The 22,102-nt window shown below is 42.4% G+C and overlaps 1 protein-coding gene across 1 annotated transcript in view; it reads left to right on the forward strand.

The window, feature by feature from the left end:
* valopa (vertebrate ancient long opsin a) overlaps nucleotides 1-22,102 on the forward strand; it is a 55,905-nt gene that overhangs the window by 29,518 nt on the left and 4,285 nt on the right. Inside the window, exons 3-4 of the mRNA XM_072437401.1 lie at nucleotides 5,409-5,526; nucleotides 7,083-7,316. Of these exons, the coding sequence (XP_072293502.1) occupies nucleotides 5,409-5,526; nucleotides 7,083-7,316 (352 nt within the window). The remainder of the gene's footprint in view (nucleotides 1-5,408; nucleotides 5,527-7,082; nucleotides 7,317-22,102) is intronic.

Below are 22,102 nucleotides of genomic sequence, written 5' to 3' on the forward strand. Positions count from 1 at the left end.
AAGCAGGTCCGATCATGGGACAATATTTGTGAAATTATGTGTGCAGGATTATTATGGCCAACATGATTGTGATTAACCATAATATCACAATATAACCACTATATAAATGTCATATCTACTTTTCCATGTTTAAATAACTGTTGTTGAATCGTACTTTTAGAGTGAAAACCTGAAGAAAAAAGGGCGATTATCACGATGATACAAAATGCACCTCAAACCATTATTATTGTTTATTGCCCCAGCCCAAGCTCACTGTAAAAATGCAGTAGTTACCAATTCTAGTTAGTTCTTTTGGCCATAAAAACTGTAATAAATGCAAGATAAAAACGTTAATGCCATACTGTGGAACATTCCAGGCTTTATATCAATTTACAGGCCAAACGGGAAAAGAACTGTCTGAGTTATGGAGAGTTGAGCTCTTGTCCTCATTCAGTCGTTTGAAATCTATTAAGACTCGTTCTGTATCAGCTGTAAAAACAAAGACATGACAAGTCATTTAAAGCTCTTGATTAATTGCAAATTAGACCAATCTCGTTAGGAGGTAACGGTCCTCGTGAGATCTAAGGAGACACGTGGGTTTTGTTTCACTGTTGAATTTTGTCCAATTCTTTCCAATGTTATTCTTTTTTCAGCATTGATACTGATACTGTCTCTGGTTTCGATACTTGTATTAGTATCAATTAGTATTTGGGTATTGTTTTCACAGCAAGTACCACCTAAGAAAGTATATGGCACTTCGAGTACCACCAGATCTAAACCAGGGCTAAAAACAAGATTATTCTAGATCTAAACTATGGCTAAAATAGTTCTAAACAAGGACAAACCATATCTCGCCTTCACCTTACGCATATCTTTTTCAAGAGTAGAAGTTAAAGCGCCCCCTACAGGTCGGACGACTCATTGAACTAAAACGCAGTTAAGATAAATATATATTGAATTTTGCTAAAAATTATGAAACAATTATCACAGAATAGCACATTTTTTAGGTTTATAATTTCACTTCCTGTTTGTAATTGATGACATCACACTAGGAAATTACCCAGCAAACACTGGGCAAAAACTCATCCGATGTCACAATTATTATTATTTGACAAATTAAAATATATGAGGGTGACTTTATTTTGTTGAATCAATGTTTAGAGAGTCAAAATTCTGCACAAACTTTGACTGGAATGAGTGTGATGTCACTTCCTGTCATTTTCCACAGATGTTTCAACGTTTTCTCCACAAATACCGGCTCGATTGGTGTAAAAATATCATTTATCATTTTTAACAGGTACAAATACACCAAATAAAGTCAAAATTAGAAAATGGTAAAATAATGTCATGGGCCCTTTAAGACTCTGCATGAGTCTATTCAAAAGAATCTTACCTCTGTATGACTTACTCAACACATACATGCTGAAGTTACTGTACAAAGCTGCTGTAGCTCCATACCCCTCACTCCTGGTGCTGTACAAAGCTGCTGTAGCTCCATACCCCTCACTCCTGGTGCTGTACAAAGCTGCTGTAGCTCCATACCCCTCATTCCTGGTACTGTACAAAGCTGCTGTAGCTCCATACCCCTCACTCCTGGTGCTGTACAAAGCTGCTGTAGCTCCATACCCCTCACTCCTGGTGCTGTACAAAGCTGCTGTAGCTCCATACCCCTCATTCCTGGTACTGTACAAAGCTGCTGTAGCTCCATACCCCTCATTCCTGGTGCTGTACAAAGCTGCTGTAGCTCCATACCCCTCACTCCTGGTGCTGTACAAAGCTGCTGTAGCTCCATACCCCTCATTCCTGGTACTGTACAAAGCTGCTGTAGCTCCATACCCCTCACTCCTGGTGCTGTACAAAGCTGCTGTAGCTCCATACCCCTCATTCCTGGTACTGTACAAAGCTGCTGTAGCTCCATACCCCTCATTCCTGGTACTGTACAAAGCTGCTGTAGCTCCATACCCCTCACTCCTGGTGCTGTACAAAGCTGCTGTAGCTCCATACCCCTCACTCCTGGTACTGTACAAAGCTGCTGTAGCTCCATACCCCTCACTCCTGGTGCTGTACAAAGCTGCTGTAGCTCCATACCCCTCATTCCTGGTACTGTACAAAGCTGCTGTAGCTCCATACCCCTCACTCCTGGTGCTGTACAAAGCTGCTGTAGCTCCATACCCCTCACTCCTGGTGCTGTACAAAGCTGCTGTAGCTCCATACCCCTCACTCCTGGTACTGTACAAAGCTGCTGTAGCTCCATACCCCTCACTCCTGGTGCTGTACAAAGCTGCTGTAGCTCCATACCCCTCACTCCTGGTGCTGTACAAAGCTGCTGTAGCTCCATACCCCTCACTCCTGGTACTGTACAAAGCTGCTGTAGCTCCATACCCCTCATTCCTGGTACTGTACAAAGCTGCTGTAGCTCCATACCCCTCACTCCTGGTACTGTACAAAGCTGCTGTAGCTCCATACCCCTCATTCCTGGTACTGTACAAAGCTGCTGTAGCTCCATACCCCTCATTCCTGGTACTGTACAAAGCTGCTGTAGCTCCATACCCCTCACTCCTGGTGCTGTACAAAGCTGCTGTAGCTCCATACCCCTCACTCCTGGTACTGTACAAAGCTGCTGTAGCTCCATACCCCTCACTCCTGGTGCTGTACAAAGCTGCTGTAGCTCCATACCCCTCACTCCTGGTGCTGTACAAAGCTGCTGTAGCTCCATACCCCTCACTCCTGGTGCTGTACAAAGCTGCTGTAGCTCCATACCCCTCACTCCTGGTGCTGTACAAAGCTGCTGTAGCTCCATACCCCTCACTCCTGGTACTGTACAAAGCTGCTGTAGCTCCATACCCCTCACTCCTGGTGCTGTACAAAGCTGCTGTAGCTCCATACCCCTCACTCCTGGTGCTGTACAAAGCTGCTGTAGCTCCATACCCCTCACTCCTGGTACTGTACAAAGCTGCTGTAGCTCCATACCCCTCACTCCTGGTGCTGTACAAAGCTGCCGTAGCTCCATACCCCTCACTCCTGGTACTGTACAAAGCTGCCGTAGCTCCATACCCCTCACTCCTGGTGCTGTACAAAGCTGCTGTAGCTCCATACCCCTCACTCCTGGTACTGTACAAAGCTGCTGTAGCTCCATACCCCTCACTCCTGGTGCTGTACAAAGCTGCTGTAGCTCCATACCCCTCATTCCTGGTACTGTACAAAGCTGCTGTAGCTCCATACCCCTCACTCCTGGTGCTGTACAAAGCTGCTGTAGCTCCATACCCCTCACTCCTGGTACTGTACAAAGCTGCTGTAGCTCCATACCCCTCACTCCTGGTGCTGTACAAAGCTGCTGTAGCTCCATACCCCTCACTCCTGGTGCTGTACAAAGCTGCTGTAGCTCCATACCCCTCACTCCTGGTGCTGTACAAAGCTGCTGTAGCTCCATACCCCTCACTCCTGGTGCTGTACAAAGCTGCTGTAGCTCCATACCCCTCACTCCTGGTACTGTACAAAGCTGCTGTAGCTCCATACCCCTCACTCCTGGTGCTGTACAAAGCTGCTGTAGCTCCATACCCCTCACTCCTGGTGCTGTACAAAGCTGCTGTAGCTCCATACCCCTCACTCCTGGTGCTGTACAAAGCTGCTGTAGCTCCATACCCCTCACTCCTGGTACTGTACAAAGCTGCTGTAGCTCCATACCCCTCACTCCTGGTGCTGTACAAAGCTGCTGTAGCTCCATACCCCTCACTCCTGGTACTGTACAAAGCTGCTGTAGCTCCATACCCCTCACTCCTGGTACTGTACAAAGCTGCTGTAGCTCCATACCCCTCACTCCTGGTGCTGTACAAAGCTGCTGTAGCTCCATACCCCTCACTCCTGGTGCTGTACAAAGCTGCTGTAGCTCCATACCCCTCACTCCTGGTACTGTACAAAGCTGCTGTAGCTCCATACCCCTCACTCCTGGTGCTGTACAAAGCTGCCGTAGCTCCATACCCCTCACTCCTGGTACTGTACAAAGCTGCTGTAGCTCCATACCCCTCACTCCTGGTGCTGTACAAAGCTGCCGTAGCTCCATACCCTTTTATCTCCATGTCCCCGAGTGTCATTCCGTTGCAGCGAACAGACAGTATCTATTTATCTCAGCGACTCAACAGACTCTCATGGGGCACATGTGGCGACGCGGCTGCTGACATGAGGAGCACCCAAGGGTGTTCAGGCGTCCAGAAGGGTGCGACGAGAGGGAACATGAGACGCATCCAGCCCCGGGTCACGTTTGCCCATCGAGCAGCGAGAGAGGAGAGAGCGCACGGGGCGGGGACACATTTACATGAGTTAGATACTGATTTGAACAAGTACATGCAAGACTTTTCCCAGTGTCGTTATTGAATTATATGAGGGGAAAATACATAAATTATGATAAAAAAATGATTAAAAACACAATTATTTCACCATTCATCCAGTACAATGAGTGTCCTTTGAAGGCGCGCTCTGTTTCTGGTCTTCATGGATATGTTTTATACTTTGATTGAAATGTTCCAGTATGGCATTAAGCGTTCAATCTCCATGGAAACAAACAGATGAAGTTCAGGTCTGTGAAGAATCAGTGAGAATGCACCTTTTTCCTTGTATTAAACAATTTAATCACTGTTTTTAATCATGAAAACGTCCATAGATCTGCTGTAAAGAGTGTTAGTTTTGTTATTATTTTTGTTTTTTGTTACTTTTTATTAAGAATATAAGAGTTTTTTTTATAAGAGCTTTTCTATTAAGAGTGATTTTTTTTTTTTAAGTTTTCTATAAGTTATCTGTTCTTTTACTTCTGTACCTACTTTGTGTTGCAACATTGAAACTTCCCTATTGTGGGACAAATAAAGGCTTATCTTATCTTATTTAGTAAAAGAATGAAAAACAGATGTGTTTTTACTGTGGAACCTTCCAGGCAAAGCAATAACATCTCCATGGAGACAAGCAGAAAAGCACCTTTAATGTGTCTTATAGGGATAATGATGTGTAAAACTGTGCAATAAATACAATTTCATCGGGTTTTGTCTTCAATTATATCATATTGCGGCAGATTAACACAAGTAAGATGTATCACAATTCTTTTTCCAGTCTATATTTCTTGCCCTCTTGACATTACCACTCTCATTACACTCTTTACATTCAACAATTTAGTCAAACCTTTGGTCGACTTTCAGTTCCTGTTCGTTAATTCTGCCTTGATTTAGTTTGTTTAGGTTTTGGGTGTTTTTGGCCATCTCCTTTGATTATATCTGTTGCAAAGATGGGAACTTTGTATGTTTATTCTTATTTATTTATTCCATTGCAAATTCAGAAATGTACACTCACTGCACTGGCATTAAAAAATTGTACGTCCACGTCGTTACAAATGTTCCATCCCGCTTTAATACTCATGAGTTGTATTTGTATTTGTGTATTTGCAGGTACTCCAGCACGAACAAAGACCACAGCTACATTATCACGTTCTTCACCACCTGCTTCATTCTGCCGCTCGGAGTCATCTTCTTCTGCTACGGAAAACTGCTGCGTAAACTGCGTAAGGTCAGCGCCATCTTCCACCCGCCGAACATCGACACCACACGCGCTCCAATAAGACGATCATAATGAAACTGTCCCATCTGGTCAAGAGAGAGCGTCTGAATGCTCACGATCGTATTTGTGAAAGGATTTTTAAACTTTATTTTTCTTCTCTGATGCTTTTGTACAATTTAGATGCCTTTGGATTTTTGATTTAGCAATTATTGTAGCCTTCAAAAAAGACTTAAAGTTCGAGATGAATTATTTCTAACAACTAGGGATTTTTATTATTATTATTATTATTTTGTTATTATCATTAGTAATTGTTTATTATTATTATTATTATTATTTATTATTATTAGTAATTGTTTATTATTATTTTCTATTATTAAGTATTTTTAATTCAATCTATTCTCCAAAAAAGTACACTTAAATGTAAAGCCTGTTTATGTCATATTAACTTTACTTTGATTTCTTTAGTTTGAGTTCATAAAGCTGGTCACAAAAAGTAGGAATTGGAATCACTCGACAAAGAAAATGAAAGAAAATGAAAGACTGTTTTAGTCACGATTACAATCCATCTCATCTTTTTAATCATCTACAGTCATTAAAGGAGCTTTGACTTCTCATAATTGCATTATTGATGATGGGAAATCATTCACTTTCATTTGGTTATGGATCCCACATGCGTCACAGGCCCTGGTATATATACATATATACAGATATATATATATATATATATATATACATATATACAGATATATATATATATATATATATATATATATATATACATATATACAGATATATATATATATATATATATACATATATACAGATATATATATATATATATATATATATATATATATATATATATATACAGATATATATATATATATATATATATACATATATATATATATATATATATATATATATATACATATATACAGATATATATATATATATATATACATATATACAGATATATATATATATATATATATATATATATATATATATATATATATATATATATATATATATAAAAGAAAACCAAATATATAACTTAATTTACCTCAGATTTACAGAGTTTAGTGCGTCGCTTGATAGATTCTGCAGAAGTCGGCGACGTTTCTCAGTCCGTGTTATTTGTCCTCGTTAGCCGCCATGTTTGTTTAGCCACGAACGGACAATGCGTTTGTCTGATTGGTTAATCCGCCTGTCAATCACAATTTCCCTTTGGAAATCGGAGCGACTGGGTTGGATTCCAGACCGAAAAACTTCTTTGTAAATGATTTTCGAAGCGTGTGGACTCGGCTGGTCAGGCAAGTGGCCTTCTGCTTCAAATATGTCTCAATACGTCTCTGTATGAAGACATTGAACAATAAAGCTGTAAAAAGATCTGAGACGCATCATCACGGCCATATTTCAGTGTTTAAATAGACAGTTCTTTCACATCCGCGCAACACTTGAACCACGTGTTTTGACGCATAATAAAAGAAATGAAAGGAGAATAAAAGATGAAGAGATGTAGAAAGAGGTCGACCATGTTCCTTTGTCCCCCCCCCGCTCAGGTGTCTCACGGTCGCCTGGCCACGGCGAGGAAGCCCGAGCGGCAGGTGACCCGCATGGTGGTGGTGATGATCGTGGCCTTCATGGTGGGCTGGACGCCATACGCCATCTTCTCCATCCTGGTCACCTTCCACCCCACCATCGATCTGGACCCGCGTCTCGCCTCCATCCCCGCCTTCTTCTCCAAAACGGCCGCCGTCTACAACCCCATCATCTACGTCTTCATGAACAAGCAGGTCAGACTGTAGAATACTTTTTGGATGTCAGTATTTATCGTGCGTGCCGTTTCTTTGCACAAGTGGAGAGCGTTTCCTTCATTTTGGTGTGATGTTAGTTGTAGAGGGTCGAATATTTAGCCTATCTTATGGAACAACTCATTATACATGCATACCGTATTTTCCGGACTATAAGTTGCACCTTTTTTCATAGTTTTGCCCAGGGTGCGACTTATACTTATATTTATACTTATATACTTATACTCCAGTGCGACTTATATAGTATATAAGTTATGTTTTTTTCTTCTCTATTATGCATGTTTTGGCTGGTGCCACTTATAGTCCGGAAAATATGGTAAATACATTGACTCATTATAGATATTATCGAACTACATCAAGGTTGGACTGAAATTGTGATCATGGCTAACGACTATTTTGATCCCTTAAGTACATTATTCATTTTAAGAAATATAAAGATGAAAGATTCAAAGAGATTAACTGTGTGATTATAGTTTCCCTCGTCATTGGTGTCCTCTGTTTTTGTATTTTGAGTGATTCATTCATGTTTGAGCATTTGAGACCAGCACCAGACCATCAGGAAGTCAAAGAACCACACTTGACCCTTATAAGACTGCTCTGATGTGACGCTGTGATGCTAACGATGCTAACCCAGGTTCATAAGCGCAGCCACACCACGACCATGGCACAGATGGCATTAAACATCTTATCTCCATGGAAACACTTATAGTGTAATGCTATATAAAGGTGCGGCGAGAGAAAAGTGAACCTTTAAGTGAAACATTCGATTACCGTATAAGTCGCTCCAGCCAAAAACGCACAATAGAGAAGAAAAAACATATATAAGTCGCTCCAGAGTATAAGTCGCATTTTAGACAGACGAGAGAACATGGTGAATAGGTGTATGTATGCTAACGCTAACACCTTCAGCTACATGACGTATGCTAACGCTAACACCTTCAGCTACATGAGGCACAGACAGAACTGTGGTAAGTGTCTGGTATGTTAACGTAACATATGAACAGTTATTCAGATAACTATAGCATAAAGAACATGCTAACAAGTTTACCAAAGCATCAGTTTTACCCCAAATCACTAAATCCATTGAATTCTTCTTCCTCTGTGTCACTTCTAAACAACTCCACAAACTCCAGAGGAAGTGCAGATTCTTCTTCTGCGTCGCTTAGAGCCTAGAGCGCCCTCTTGTGGTTGTCATGTGAAAATAACGAATAATATCACATATAAGTAGGGATGCAGACCTAAACCCACGTTCAGGTTCAGGTCCGGACCTAATGAGTCCGGACCTGAACTCATGCCATATTTGCATAATGTTATAAAAGCATAACACAAGCTACTTGGCTCAATTAAGTTGAAGGCACTTGAACAAGGATGACTTTCAAACACAAGGCTTAACTGCAGACTGAAATAAACTGAACTTGTCTATTTTATTCACTGTTTTTAACAGAAGTTACAACTTACAAATCACAAGCTACGAGCTAAGACTCAACTCAACAACAAGAGCATGTTGAGTATTGTTGACAGGGTCAGTCAGGGTCAAAGCAGCTGTTTCATCTGATACAATGTTTTGCCTTTAGACACATTTCCACTCTTTAATGTTGCAGGTAAAAACCTTCAAACAGACAAAACACCAGTGTAAATAATGAAATAACAGTGTAAAATAACAGAGTTACAAAAACTAGCATAAAAGTCATCAAGAACCACTATAAAGCATCAACTTAGCAGTATCAAAAGTAGAATATGAAAATATTTTACACAACAAATCAAAATATCATATTCAATCATATTAGCACCATATTTAACAACTGTAGAATACAAAATACAAAATACTATTAATGAATGCAGCAATTAAGCAATATTACTTTGACTTAGTATTTACTTAATACCAAATACATCACACCACAACATAACACTTAAATTATTTCATTCGTATTTACACCCAGACCAAAGACCCAGACAAGAACCCACGCTGACCCCGCCCCTTTAACACGCGGCCACGCCCCTTTAACCCGCAGCACATTAACCATCACAACATCGCACGCGGCGGCCACAGCTTAAAACAGTTAAAAAAAAGCCAGTGATCTTACCGGCTTCAGTGTTCACATGCGGACACACGGTTCTGCAGCTCGACACGTACGAGGTGCTCCCGTCTCACACGTACGAGGTGCTCCCGTCTCACACGTACGAGGTGCTCCTGTCTCACACGCACGAGGCGCTCCCGTCTCGACACGTACGAGGCGCTCCCGTCTCACACGTACGAGGTGCTCCCGTCTCACACGTACGAGGCGCTCCCGTCTCGACACGTACGAGGCGCTCCCGTCTCACACGTACGAGGCGCTCCCGTCTCACACGTACGAGGCGCTCCAGGCGCTCCCGTCTCTCACGTACGAGGCGCTCCTGTCTCACACGTACGAGGCGCTCCTGTCTCACACGTACGAGGCGCTCCTGTCTCACACGTACGAGGCGCTCTTGTCTCACACGTACGAGGCGCTCTTGTCTCACACGTACGAGGCGCTCTTGTCTCACACGTACGAGGCGCTCCCGTCTCGACACGTACGAGGCGCTCCCGTCTCACACACGTACGAGGCGCTCCCGTCTCACACGTACGAGGCGCTCCCGTCTCACACGTACGAGGCGCTCCAGGCGCTCCCGTCTCTCACGTACGAGGCGCTCCTGTCTCACACGTACGAGGCGCTCTTGTCTCACACGTACGAGGCGCTCTTGTCTCACACGTACGAGGCGCTCCCGTCTCACACGTACGAGGCGCTCCCGTCTCACACGTACGAGGCGCTCCCGTCTCACACGTACGAGGCGCTCCCGTCTCACACGTACGAGGCGCTCTTGTCTCACACGTACGAGGCGCTCTTGTCTCACACGTACGAGGCGCTCTTGTCTCACACGTACGAGGCGCTCCCGTCTCTCGCGTACGAGGCGCTCCTGTCTCACACGTACGAGGCGCTCCTGTCTCACACGTACGAGGCGCTCCTGTCTCACACGTACGAGGCGCTCCTGTCTCACACGTACGAGGCGCTCTTGTCTCACACGTACGAGGCGCTCTTGTCTCACACGTACGAGGCGCTCCTGTCTCACACGTACGAGGCGCTCCTGTCTCACACGTACGAGGCGCTCTTGTCTCACACGTACGAGGCGCTCCTGTCTCACACGTACGAGGCGCTCTTGTCTCACACGTACGAGGCGCTCTTGTCTCACACGTACGAGGCGCTCTTGTCTCACACGTACGAGGCGCTCCTGTCTCACACGTACGAGGCGCTCTTGTCTCACACGTACGAGGCGCTCCCGTCTCACACGTACGAGGCGCTCCCGTCTCACACGTACGAGGCGCTCCCGTCTCACACGTACGAGGCGCTCCAGGCGCTCCCGTCTCTCACGTACGAGGCGCTCCTGTCTCACACGTACGAGGCGCTCCTGTCTCACACGTACGAGGCGCTCCTGTCTCACACGTACGAGGCGCTCTTGTCTCACACGTACGAGGCGCTCCTGTCTCACACGTACGAGGCGCTCCAGGCGCTCCCGTCTCTCACGTACGAGGCGCTCCTGTCTCACACGTACGAGGCGCTCCTGTCTCACACGTACGAGGCGCTCCTGTCTCACACGTACGAGGCGCTCTTGTCTCACACGTACGAGGCGCTCCTGTCTCACACGTACGAGGCGCTCTTGTCTCACACGTACGAGGCGCTCCTGTCTCACACGTACGAGGCGCTCCTGTCTCACACGTACGAGGCGCTCTTGTCTCACACGTACGAGGCGCTCTTGTCTCACACGTACGAGGCGCTCTTGTCTCACACGTACGAGGCGCTCTTGTCTCACACGTACGAGGCGCTCCTGTCTCACACGTACGAGGCGCTCTTGTCTCACACGTACGAGGCGCTCTTGTCTCACACGTACGAGGCGCTCCCGTCTCTCACGTACGAGGCGCTCCTGTCTCACACGTACGAGGCGCTCCTGTCTCACACGTACGAGGCGCTCCTGTCTCACACGTACGAGGCGCTCTTGTCTCACACGTACGAGGCGCTCTTGTCTCACACGTACGAGGCGCTCTTGTCTCTCACGTACGAGGCGCTCCTGTCTCACACGTACGAGGCGCTCCTGTCTCACACGTACGAGGCGCTCCTGTCTCACACGTACGAGGCGCTCTTGTCTCACACGTACGAGGCGCTCTTGTCTCACACGTACGAGGCGCTCTTGTCTCACACGTACGAGGCGCTCCCGTCTCTCGCGTACGAGGCGCTCCCGTCTCACACGTACGAGGCGCTCCTGTCTCACACGTACGAGGCGCTCCTGTCTCACACGTACGAGGCGCTCCTGTCTCACACGTACGAGGCGCTCTTGTCTCACACGTACGAGGCGCTCTTGTCTCACACGTACGAGGCGCTCCTGTCTCACACGTACGAGGCGCTCCTGTCTCACACGTACGAGGCGCTCCTGTCTCACACGTACGAGGCGCTCTTGTCTCACACGTACGAGGCGCTCCTGTCTCACACGTACGAGGCGCTCCTGTCTCACACGTACGAGGCGCTCTTGTCTCACACGTACGAGGCGCTCTTGTCTCACACGTACGAGGCGCTCCTGTCTCACACGTACGAGGCGCTCCTGTCTCACACGTACGAGGCGCTCCTGTCTCACACGTACGAGGCGCTCTTGTCTCACACGTACGAGGCGCTCTTGTCTCACACGTACGAGGCGCTCTTGTCTCACACGTACGAGGCGCTCCCGTCTCTCACGTACGAGGCGCTCCTGTCTCACACGTACGAGGCGCTCCTGTCTCACACGTACGAGGCGCTCCTGTCTCACACGTACGAGGCGCTCTTGTCTCACACGTACGAGGCGCTCTTGTCTCACACGTACGAGGCGCTCCTGTCTCACACGTACGAGGCGCTCCTGTCTCACACGTACGAGGCGCTCTTGTCTCACACGTACGAGGCGCTCTTGTCTCACACGTACGAGGCGCTCCTGTCTCACACGTACGAGGCGCTCCTGTCTCACACGTACGAGGCGCTCTTGTCTCACACGTACGAGGCGCTCTTGTCTCACACGTACGAGGCGCTCCTGTCTCACACGTACGAGGCGCTCCTGTCTCACACGTACGAGGCGCTCTTGTCTCACACGTACGAGGCGCTCTTGTCTCACACGTACGAGGCGCTCCTGTCTCACACGTACGAGGCGCTCCTGTCTCACACGTACGAGGCGCTCTTGTCTCACACGTACGAGGCGTCCCGTCTTGAGTGCTATATTTTATATGAGTCCAGAACCGAATCACCGGGGTTTCGGTTTTTTGGACCTGAACCAAAACGTTTTTACAAGTCCAGATCCGGTCTGTCGTAGCGGTACGCATCCCTACATATAAGTCGCTCTGGAGTATAGTCGCACCCCGGCCAAAACTATGAAAAAAGGTGCCTTATAATTCGGAAAATGCTCCCTGTTCTAATGAGATCTGCTGTAAGGTTGTAATTATAACATTGTTTTAAAGCTTAAAGAAGTCATTTTTGTGTCAGACCATACATTTTGATTTAAATTTTCCAAGTTTAGTGTATTCTTCTTCCTGTAAGAGTTATGAAATGACCGTGTGCTTCGAGGAAACAGTCTGGCTCTCTGTTTGAACTGGCCTGAGACTCGTCGTACACAGGTTGTCGGATGTTAGCATGTGCCTCAATAATGCATGTGGTGTATGACTAAATGAAACATGAATCGCACAATTGTCTTTAAAAATACATTAGGAGGAAGGAATGGACATGTACAGCTCACATGTAGTTTTATTTCACACCGACTTCATCTCCTCCTTCTACTCGTGTAAATATACGGGAACGATACTTATATTTGCTTTTGGATGATGAGTCATGATGTGTGCCATTTTTACAATTTGTATTTCTGTTAGACATTTGAACCTTTTTCTTTCACGCTTCAGTTGCACGAGTATTGCCCAAAATGGAATTGTGCTTGTAGTCGATATACTCGATATACTAGAACTCGATATACTCCATACTAAGGACTTGATACTTTATTCTGATTTTGATATATCTAAGTTAATTACAATCAATTTTTCAGACTACATAATGTAATTTTCAATTTAATGACACATATTGTGCATTATTTTTTGTATTGTTATTGGGCTTTAAAATCTATATGACAGGTTAGACTATACATTTCACTAAAACATATTTCCTGGTTGGACATGAGCACAATATGACATAGGTAGATGTACTGTTACCTAGCAACTATGCTGTAAACAAGAGGCAAGGGAAGTTTATTCGTGGAGCACAATTCGTACACAAGGCAATTCCACAACAGGAAAAAACATGCATTAAAATCACAAAGACATCAAATAAATCCCAACACCTTCATTTCAATTCATTCAGTTTAACAGTTTTGCTGACATGAATCATACATTTTGTTCGTGCTTAGTGATCCGCCAGATGGAAAACCAAATCTATTGGACGCCACACTGGCAGACACTCCAGACACTCTTTCTCATATTTATTTGACGTTGCCAGCGTGACAGGCGTCTCCGGGATGGGCACATCGCTTTTAGATTGATTCTTACCCATGTTTGACCGTCCCTGGACGTCAACGCACTGTCTGCCTCTGCACACGCCTGTGCTGAGCGTATGTATCTTTTATGACTACTCTCACGTCGAAGCCTCCATCTCATGTGTGGCACTTTTTTATCTTTAATGATGGACACAGTCGATAGCCAAAATGATCCGTACGTATAACGCCTTTATTTTGTTGAATGATTGTTTAAACTGCCAGAAAATTGTATCAGTTGCGTGTAAATTGTCTCTGTGTTTTCATTGGCACGTCGCCTTTTGATGACATCACAGAGGGATACTGTTTTAGTACTCAGCTCTACTTCCTGTCCTCTTATTTTTTTAAATGTCTTCACAAAGTGACACTTAACGAAAGTAAAACTATAATATTTTTTTTACCAGAGGAGAACCTCTGGTAAATATTTAACTAAATAATTAAAATATGGACTTTAAGCAGGCTTCTGCTAACCTTCACCCTCATCAGAATTTGGTGTTGGCAGCAAAAACTAAAGCTAGCTTGCTCCGACATGATTGCACAAGTGTGCAGTTGTAATGAACGTGGTTTGGTGACAGAAATGCTCCGAACGAGTCTGGCGGTGATTTATGCCCTTAAAAACCTCAGAATCTCGGCCTATGACATCAATCAATCAATCCATCCATCAATCAATCAATCAATCAATCAATCAATCTTTATTTATAGAGCCCTTTACAACACTCAAAGTGACCAAAGTGCTTCACAATAAAATCAAGGCAATACAAAACACAGAACTAAATAAAAAGAAAACTGTACAAAACAAAGTGTCACTACATTACAGAGTGTTAAAAGCCAGTCTGAATAAATACGTTTTTAGCTTGGATTTGAAAAAGTTCAAATCTGTGATGGTGCGTGAGTCGGGGGGGCATTTCGGGGGGCATGTCGGGGGGGGGCAGTTTGTTCCAGAGTCTGGGACCAGCAACAGAGAAAGCTCGATCACCCCAGTGCTTGAGTTTGGCTCTGGGGACGTCACAAATCATGGGAATTTAAAACGCAGTGTTTTTATGAGCTCCAGACAAGGAGCAAAGAACACGACCTCTTAAACGGGATTAATCAAACAAGCGCAAATTAAGATAAAAATGCTGTTCAAACACGTTCACGTTGCACAAACCACGTATAATCACTATATCAAATAATGATTGCGCCATAAATAACAAATCCCCCCTTTTTGAATCAATAATTTAGTTGGTGCTTTTATTGCTATTTTCTTCTTTTCCGTGTTACATTTACATTGTGTCTCCATGTTCCTCTCCAGCAGGCCTCGTTCTGCCAGGGCTTATTACAGCAGACAGCGCTGTACGTCCACCTACACAATGTATAGTTCTAGTGGTTTACGAGTGTATAGTACGGAGACTTTTTCAACGTAGCCTACTTTTTTACATGCAGTTATAGTTTTATTACATAATCTGTATGTAATCTGTAATCTGTACTCTATGTAATCTGTGTAATCTTGTGTTTATAGGCATTTTACAATGTCATTTCTTATATTCTGGTGGATTATAGATACTATTTCAGCAGTTCACGTGGGGATATATATTTTTCATTATCGTGCCCCCCAGCCCCTGAGTTTCTCTGCACCGCCCCTGCAACCCGCACACGCAGCCACCCATGACATGTGACATGTGACATGAATCGTTATTATTAATGTAATTGTTAATTATATTACTTTTATAGTTGTGTTTTTATTTAGGTTTTGAATTTTACTTATTTTTATCGGTGGCACAAAAAATTATTTGCCAAACTTTAAAACCCTTTAAGCTTAATGAGGGATTACACCGACCTTTAAGCTTAAATGTCTGGACTTTTCCTTTATTTATTCTATTTTGTCCACCATCTTATAAAAGTGAACTCTAACTGCTTGATCTGCTGTACATGAAAATAAAACTGTAACTCACTTATTTCCAGTCAAATCCATCATTCTGGGAAACATCGGGGTCAGTTTGTTCTCCAAAGCCACGAGTAAAAAATTACCCTAAAATAAAATAAAAAACATGACATTTTTGCTTTATTACAAGTCCCTAAAACATTTTTTTTGTGAATTTACCTTCAGTTTTAAAAAGAGTATTGTCAAAACCCAATAAATGCTAAAACCAGACCAGCTTTACTCATTTATATATTAAACAAAGAAAACCTTCAAATCTGAATTCCTCTTTGCAGAGCTCGTTTCTACTTATAATTACAGACTTCAGAGTCCAAAACTTCAGAGTCTCAGCTTCACAAAGGCTCCAGAGGCTCAGGAACAGTTTTCAGTTTTTGGGGCAAATTTTTTCAGGCGTTTTTGGAAAAATAGACCCTAAACATAAGCATTTTTCAAATTATTTTAATCAGCTTGTTCCACAATTTGCACAATTTCCCTGTATATTTCCTTTCCACTGAATGACATTTTGAAATAAGATCACTCTTTTCGCTCCTCCTGCTTTGGTCAGCGTTAGCACAGCGGGCGTCCATCACTTTGGGTCTTTTCCTCTCCGTGTAAAAGTGGGTCAAGCGCTGTCAGTCGACTGAGATGTAAATAGTGACGGGCACAGGAGCATGACCAAAAACAGCACTTACGGACATCAGCTGACCGAGCATCAAACGGCTCATTGGTTCAAAAGGTCAACAGAGAAAGAGGAAGCAGGTCAGTGACATAATGTAACGTAATGTTCAGTGTCATTGTTTATTAGAAACTCCAAAGGTTACAGTTAATAATTTAACCTCAAACGTGCAACAGAATGTCAGCAATTGTCATATGGTGTGACTGTCTGCGCATATGTGTTTTTCAAAGTGTATTCAATTAATTATAGAGGGGTTTTTTCATTGCTGACGGGAAAGTATTGAGGTCCGTAAGGTCAGCGGCATAGAAATCTGATCATCCGTCACGGTCGACTTATACGTAGGTCACAGGTCGTCGTCATGGCTGTGTTTGTGGAACTATTGAAAATTTAAAGAAACAGACACATAAAAAGTCCTTTACGTGTAGGTTTACTTTAGTTAAAAGTCATTGAACATACCTCTGTTCTTATGATGATATAGTGACCAGTATTGAAGCGATTAATCTTATTAATCTTGATATTCTTAATTACCGTATTTTCCGGACTATAAGTGGCACCGGTATAAGTCGCACCAGCCAAAAAAATGCATAATAGAGAAGAAAAAAACATATATAAGTCGCACTGGAGTATGAAATGGGGTTGCGAGTGTGAAAATAACAAATAATTTCACATATAAGTCGCTCCGGAGTATATATAAGTATATCAATATAGATGTAAGTATAAGTCGCACCTGGCCAAAACTATGAAAAAAGGTGCAACTTATAGTCCGGAAAATACGGTACTTAAAGTAACATGGATGGCAATTTCTTTATTTTTTAAACGATCTTGTGGCCCGTAGACTTTTTTGACAGGAGAGTACAAACCCCAAAAATCTAAAACCACAGAGATGTTGAAGGAACACATCACACTTTAGATCAGGAGCATGTACAGGCGTTCTTTAAAGTCAAAGTCAAACATCAGAAATGACTGGTGATAAGGCTAAAAATAACCTGTAATGACATGATAGCGGGACGCACTGCCCAGCTTTACTGAGGAGAGTAATCAGTGCTGTTCCCACGGCAGCGAGAGGAGAGGGAGCAGTATCCAACTTTAATCTAAATTAAGGTTGTAAAATGTGCAAATCTGTCTCAAAGAACAATTTGAAACTACTTTGAGGACGATTTCATCATCTATTTAAACAGGACAAATTAGTGGCTATTTTTAAAACATTTTTTTTTTTATCATGGATTGTTGGTTTCAAATTTTTCACAAATTTCTATGTTGATTAAAAAAGCGGAAGTGGAATATGGACATTGTACTCTTTGATTTTGATCACAAAATGTAACAACAGTAAAAAAGAACACTAAAATATGGCATGTATGGAAGCCCTGCAGGGCCAGGTCAAAATAGATTTCCTCCAGTTTGAGCTTGCGTGTCAAAAATGCCCAGTCTGCTTGAAATTTTTTTTTTGTTTTGTTTTTTTTGCTTTTGGTTTGGCCAATGAAGTATTTTTCTTGCGTATTGCTTAAAATACCAGAACGTAGGCATTGTAAAACATCACAAATGACCAAACTGATCCAAAATTACACATGGAGACTGCTGGATTTGTACCCAGGTCTCCTCAAAGTCCAACTCTTTAACTTAGAAAGACTTTGAAAATTAAGTGCCATTTTTTTATATTTCGTGTTGGCCTCTCAGGGCTTCCGTACCATTATCAGTGGTTTTCAAACTTTTCACCACAAAGAAAATGTGGCTTTCTGAGTTCCACCAGGACCAAAACCAGGTCCATAACAGGACAAAGGGGACTCAACAAAGCCACGACAAACCAGTTCTAAATGATAACTTACTTGAAGGAGGATAAAAACTTTGGAAACGTGTCTTTGAATTAAACGAAAAGCTTGAAACATTGTGGTTTTGTACCTTAAGTTAATCCTATACCATCTTGACCTGATTTAAAATGATAAAAAGCCTAAAGCAGCACTTGTGTTTTCTGCTCATAAATACCAGTTGTACACGGTCTAATATCACGCTAATGCTTTCTTCGTGCGACGTACTAAATCTATGTTGGCAACTGGGTCAAGCAAATGGAGCGACTGTGCTAACAGCTACGGCCTTATGCAGTTCCAGAGCCTTCCAGGTCCATTTGTGTGTGTAATCTGCATTCATGTTGTGCAATGTGGGCTCACACTAGTTATTTTACGTGTGGCGCTCTCAGGGTTGTGAAAAGGCAGCTCGTGTGTCATATATGTTGTTTACTGTGAGTGCAGATAATCGATATTCTGCCGTTTGCACCTGTCAGAGCACAATTTGTCATCTTCAAATGCTGTTTTTTGCCCAAATATTTCATCATCCACTTTCTTAAACTGAATCCAACCGATTTCTATTCAAACGAAACGGAGAATGCTGCGTCTTCTCGTAAACGTGAGCAGAAGTTCCTCGTTTCATGTCGTCAGTGACCAGTGCAAGGCGTGAGGTGCTTTCAAAGAGTGCCATTGACCCTATCTCGCAATGGTAATATCAGTACTAGAGCTTGACACGTACTAAGCGTCTTCAGATTAAAGGGTGATCGTTTTATATGTGATGCCGTACTGTGGGACATTCTTGTTTAAGTCTCCAGATCCTTGAACCTGAAACGTCACCTTTAAAACTCCACCGTCACCACCGAAGTCGCAGGTGCTGTTCATAGAAGCGTTGCCCGGGCAGCACTTCTCAATCACGGGACTATTTGTCGGGTTGTCTCCTCAACAACTCAAAATATATATACTGTATATAGAGAGTATAAGTCGCACCAGCCAAAAACTGCATAATAGAGAAGAAAAACATATATAAGTCGCACTGGAGTCTAAGTCGCATTTTTTGGGAACATTTATGTGATCAAATCCAAGACCAAGAACAGACATTTCATCTTAAAATGTAATTCAAAATAATAACAGATGAGAGAACATGGTTAATAGTTGTACGTATGCTAACGCTAACACCTTCAGCTACATGACGTATGCTAACGCTAACACCTTCAGCTACATGAGGCACAGACAGAACTGTGGTAAGTGTCTGGTATGTTAACGTAACATATGAACAGTTATTCAGATAACTATAGCATAAAGAACATGCTAACAAGTTTACCAAAGCATCAGTTTTACCCCAAATCACTAAATCCATTGAATTCTTCTTCCTCTGTGTCACTTCTAAACAACTCCACAAACTCCAGAGGAAGAGGAAGTGCAGATTCTTCTTCTGCGTCGCTTAGAGCCTAGAGCGCCCTCTTGTGGTTGTCAGTGTGAAAATAACAAATAATATCACATTCAAGTCGCTCTGTATAGTATAAGGAGTAACCCGGCCTAAACTATGTAAAAAGGTGTGATTTATAATCCGGAAAATACGGTATATACTGTATAAATAAGAATTTTTCATGAGCCGTCATAACAAGGGTTTAATCCACATGTTTCTTCTTTTTGTTTAATTTTTTGCTGTAAATAAGAAAATCCTGACATTGTATCCTGCTGTATTTGTTTTCATCACACCCCTTTTGACCATGTGACCCTTTTCTAGTTTTCTACTCTTTTCCTCAAGTGTCATGTCTGTTATTTGCCCACTTTGTGTCACGTGTTGAAATCGCAGAAGGTTTTAGAATCCTCTAGTGTGCAGCCAGCTTTTCAGGATGAAAAATCAGATTGTTCATTTAACTTTAAGCCATTGGAAGTATGAAACGTCTCCCTTAAAGCTTTTAGCGAAAGTATTTTTTTAATCAAAACGCATTGTGCTATTTTAGTGTACACCCTGGCCTTTTCTCTTCTAATTAGTCCGGCCTTAACAGATTGCACTATAAAATCTCTGTAGTTTAACATCTGTGTCCTCGTCCTTTGAAACGGTATAATCCAGCCGCGCTCCGGTTTAGCGCCGCGCCGCTTGGCTGGACGTCTGAGGCTAATGCAGCTCTCAGTGCCATTAACGTGACATTTTATAACCTCTTTCTCCGCGGGAGCCTCTCCGCGCCTCTGTTTTCCAGATCTTAAACTAGGTGTTACACGAGTACTACAACAGCCTTTACGGACGTACTTATTTACTGTTAGCGGATTTGTAATGACGTTAGCGGCTACAGGCACACTTTAAAAGCATTAGCGGCGCCGGGCGAGCGGTTTGGAGGGGTCGCAAAGGGTCAGGAGCCGCGCAGGAACTATCTCCGGGGTCCGAGGGCGCCGCGCAGTGAAAAAGAGGTCAATTAAAGCGTTTAATGTGGAAAACAATGACTGTGGTGGTGTTGTTGTTGTTACAGAAGTTGAAAGAAGTTTCCAGGAAAAAAACAGGCCCATTCACAGCTCCATTTTAGGACAATAACATTAAAGGGTTTTATGTGGTTTACTGCTACTCCCATTGAGAATATATAAATACACCTGTGGCTTACAATAGCTGGGGTCAAGTACATACCATATATGGTATGTACTTGAGTCCCACCAGCCAAAAAATGCATAATAGAGAAGAAAAAAACATATATAAGTCGCACTGGAGTATGAAATGCAGTTGCAAGTGTGAAAATAACAAATAACATCACATATAAGTCGCTCTGGAGTATATAAGTATAAATATAAGTATAAGTATAAGTATAAGTATAAGTCGCACCCCGGCCAAAACTATGAAAAAAGGTGCGACTTATAGTCCGGAAAATACGATATATATTTATCGTTTGGCAGCTAAATTTTTCACACATTGACTCTGACTTTGTAGAATTAAAAGCAGATGCCCTTCCCATAGTAACCACAACCATATTTGAGGTATTCAGTATCTACAGAAAGAAAGCAGTAAACATTAAAAATAAATCAATAAAATAATTGAATGAGAAAGTGCGTCCAAACTCTTGACTGGTATTTAGAGCTTTTCCCCCACACATTAATATAAGTCATACTATTAATAAATTCACTACATCCACCCAGAGTTTCTCAACATGTGGGCCACGAGGACAAAACATAATACAAATGATGAGGGCTTTTGGATCAGTCATGGCGTTTGACTGTGTATATGTATGTATATATGTATGTATATGTGTATATGTATGTGTATATGTATGTGTTTTATGTATGTATATGTATGTGTATATGTATGTGTTTTATGTATGTATATGTATATGTATATGTATGTGTATATGTATGTGTTTTATGTATGTATATGTATATGTATGTGTATATGTATGTGTATATGTATGTGTTTTATGTATGTATATGTATGTGTATATGTATGTGTTTTATGTATGTATATGTATATGTATATGTATGTGTATATGTATGTGTTTTATGTATGTATATGTATATGTATGTGTATATGTATATGTATGTGTATATGTATGTATATTTGTATGTATATGTGTATATGTATGTGTTTTATGTATGTATATGTATGTGTATATGTATGTGTTTTATGTATGTATATGTATATATATATATATGTGTATGTGTATATGTATATGTATGTATGTGTATATGTATGTGCATTTGTATGTGTATGTGTATATGTATATGTATGTGTATATGTATATGTATGTGTTTTATGTATGTATATGTATATGTATGTGTACATGTATATGTATGTGTATGTGTATATGTATGTGTTTTATGTATGTATATGTATATGTATGTGTACATGTATATGTATGTGTATATGTATATGTTTGTGTATAATGTATGTGTT

This window comes from Eucyclogobius newberryi, unplaced genomic scaffold, assembly GCF_026437365.1.
Source record: "Eucyclogobius newberryi isolate DKJ021-1_F unplaced genomic scaffold, fEucNew1.0.hap1 SCAF_8, whole genome shotgun sequence".
Classification (NCBI taxonomy): domain Eukaryota; kingdom Metazoa; phylum Chordata; class Actinopteri; order Gobiiformes; family Gobiidae; genus Eucyclogobius; species Eucyclogobius newberryi.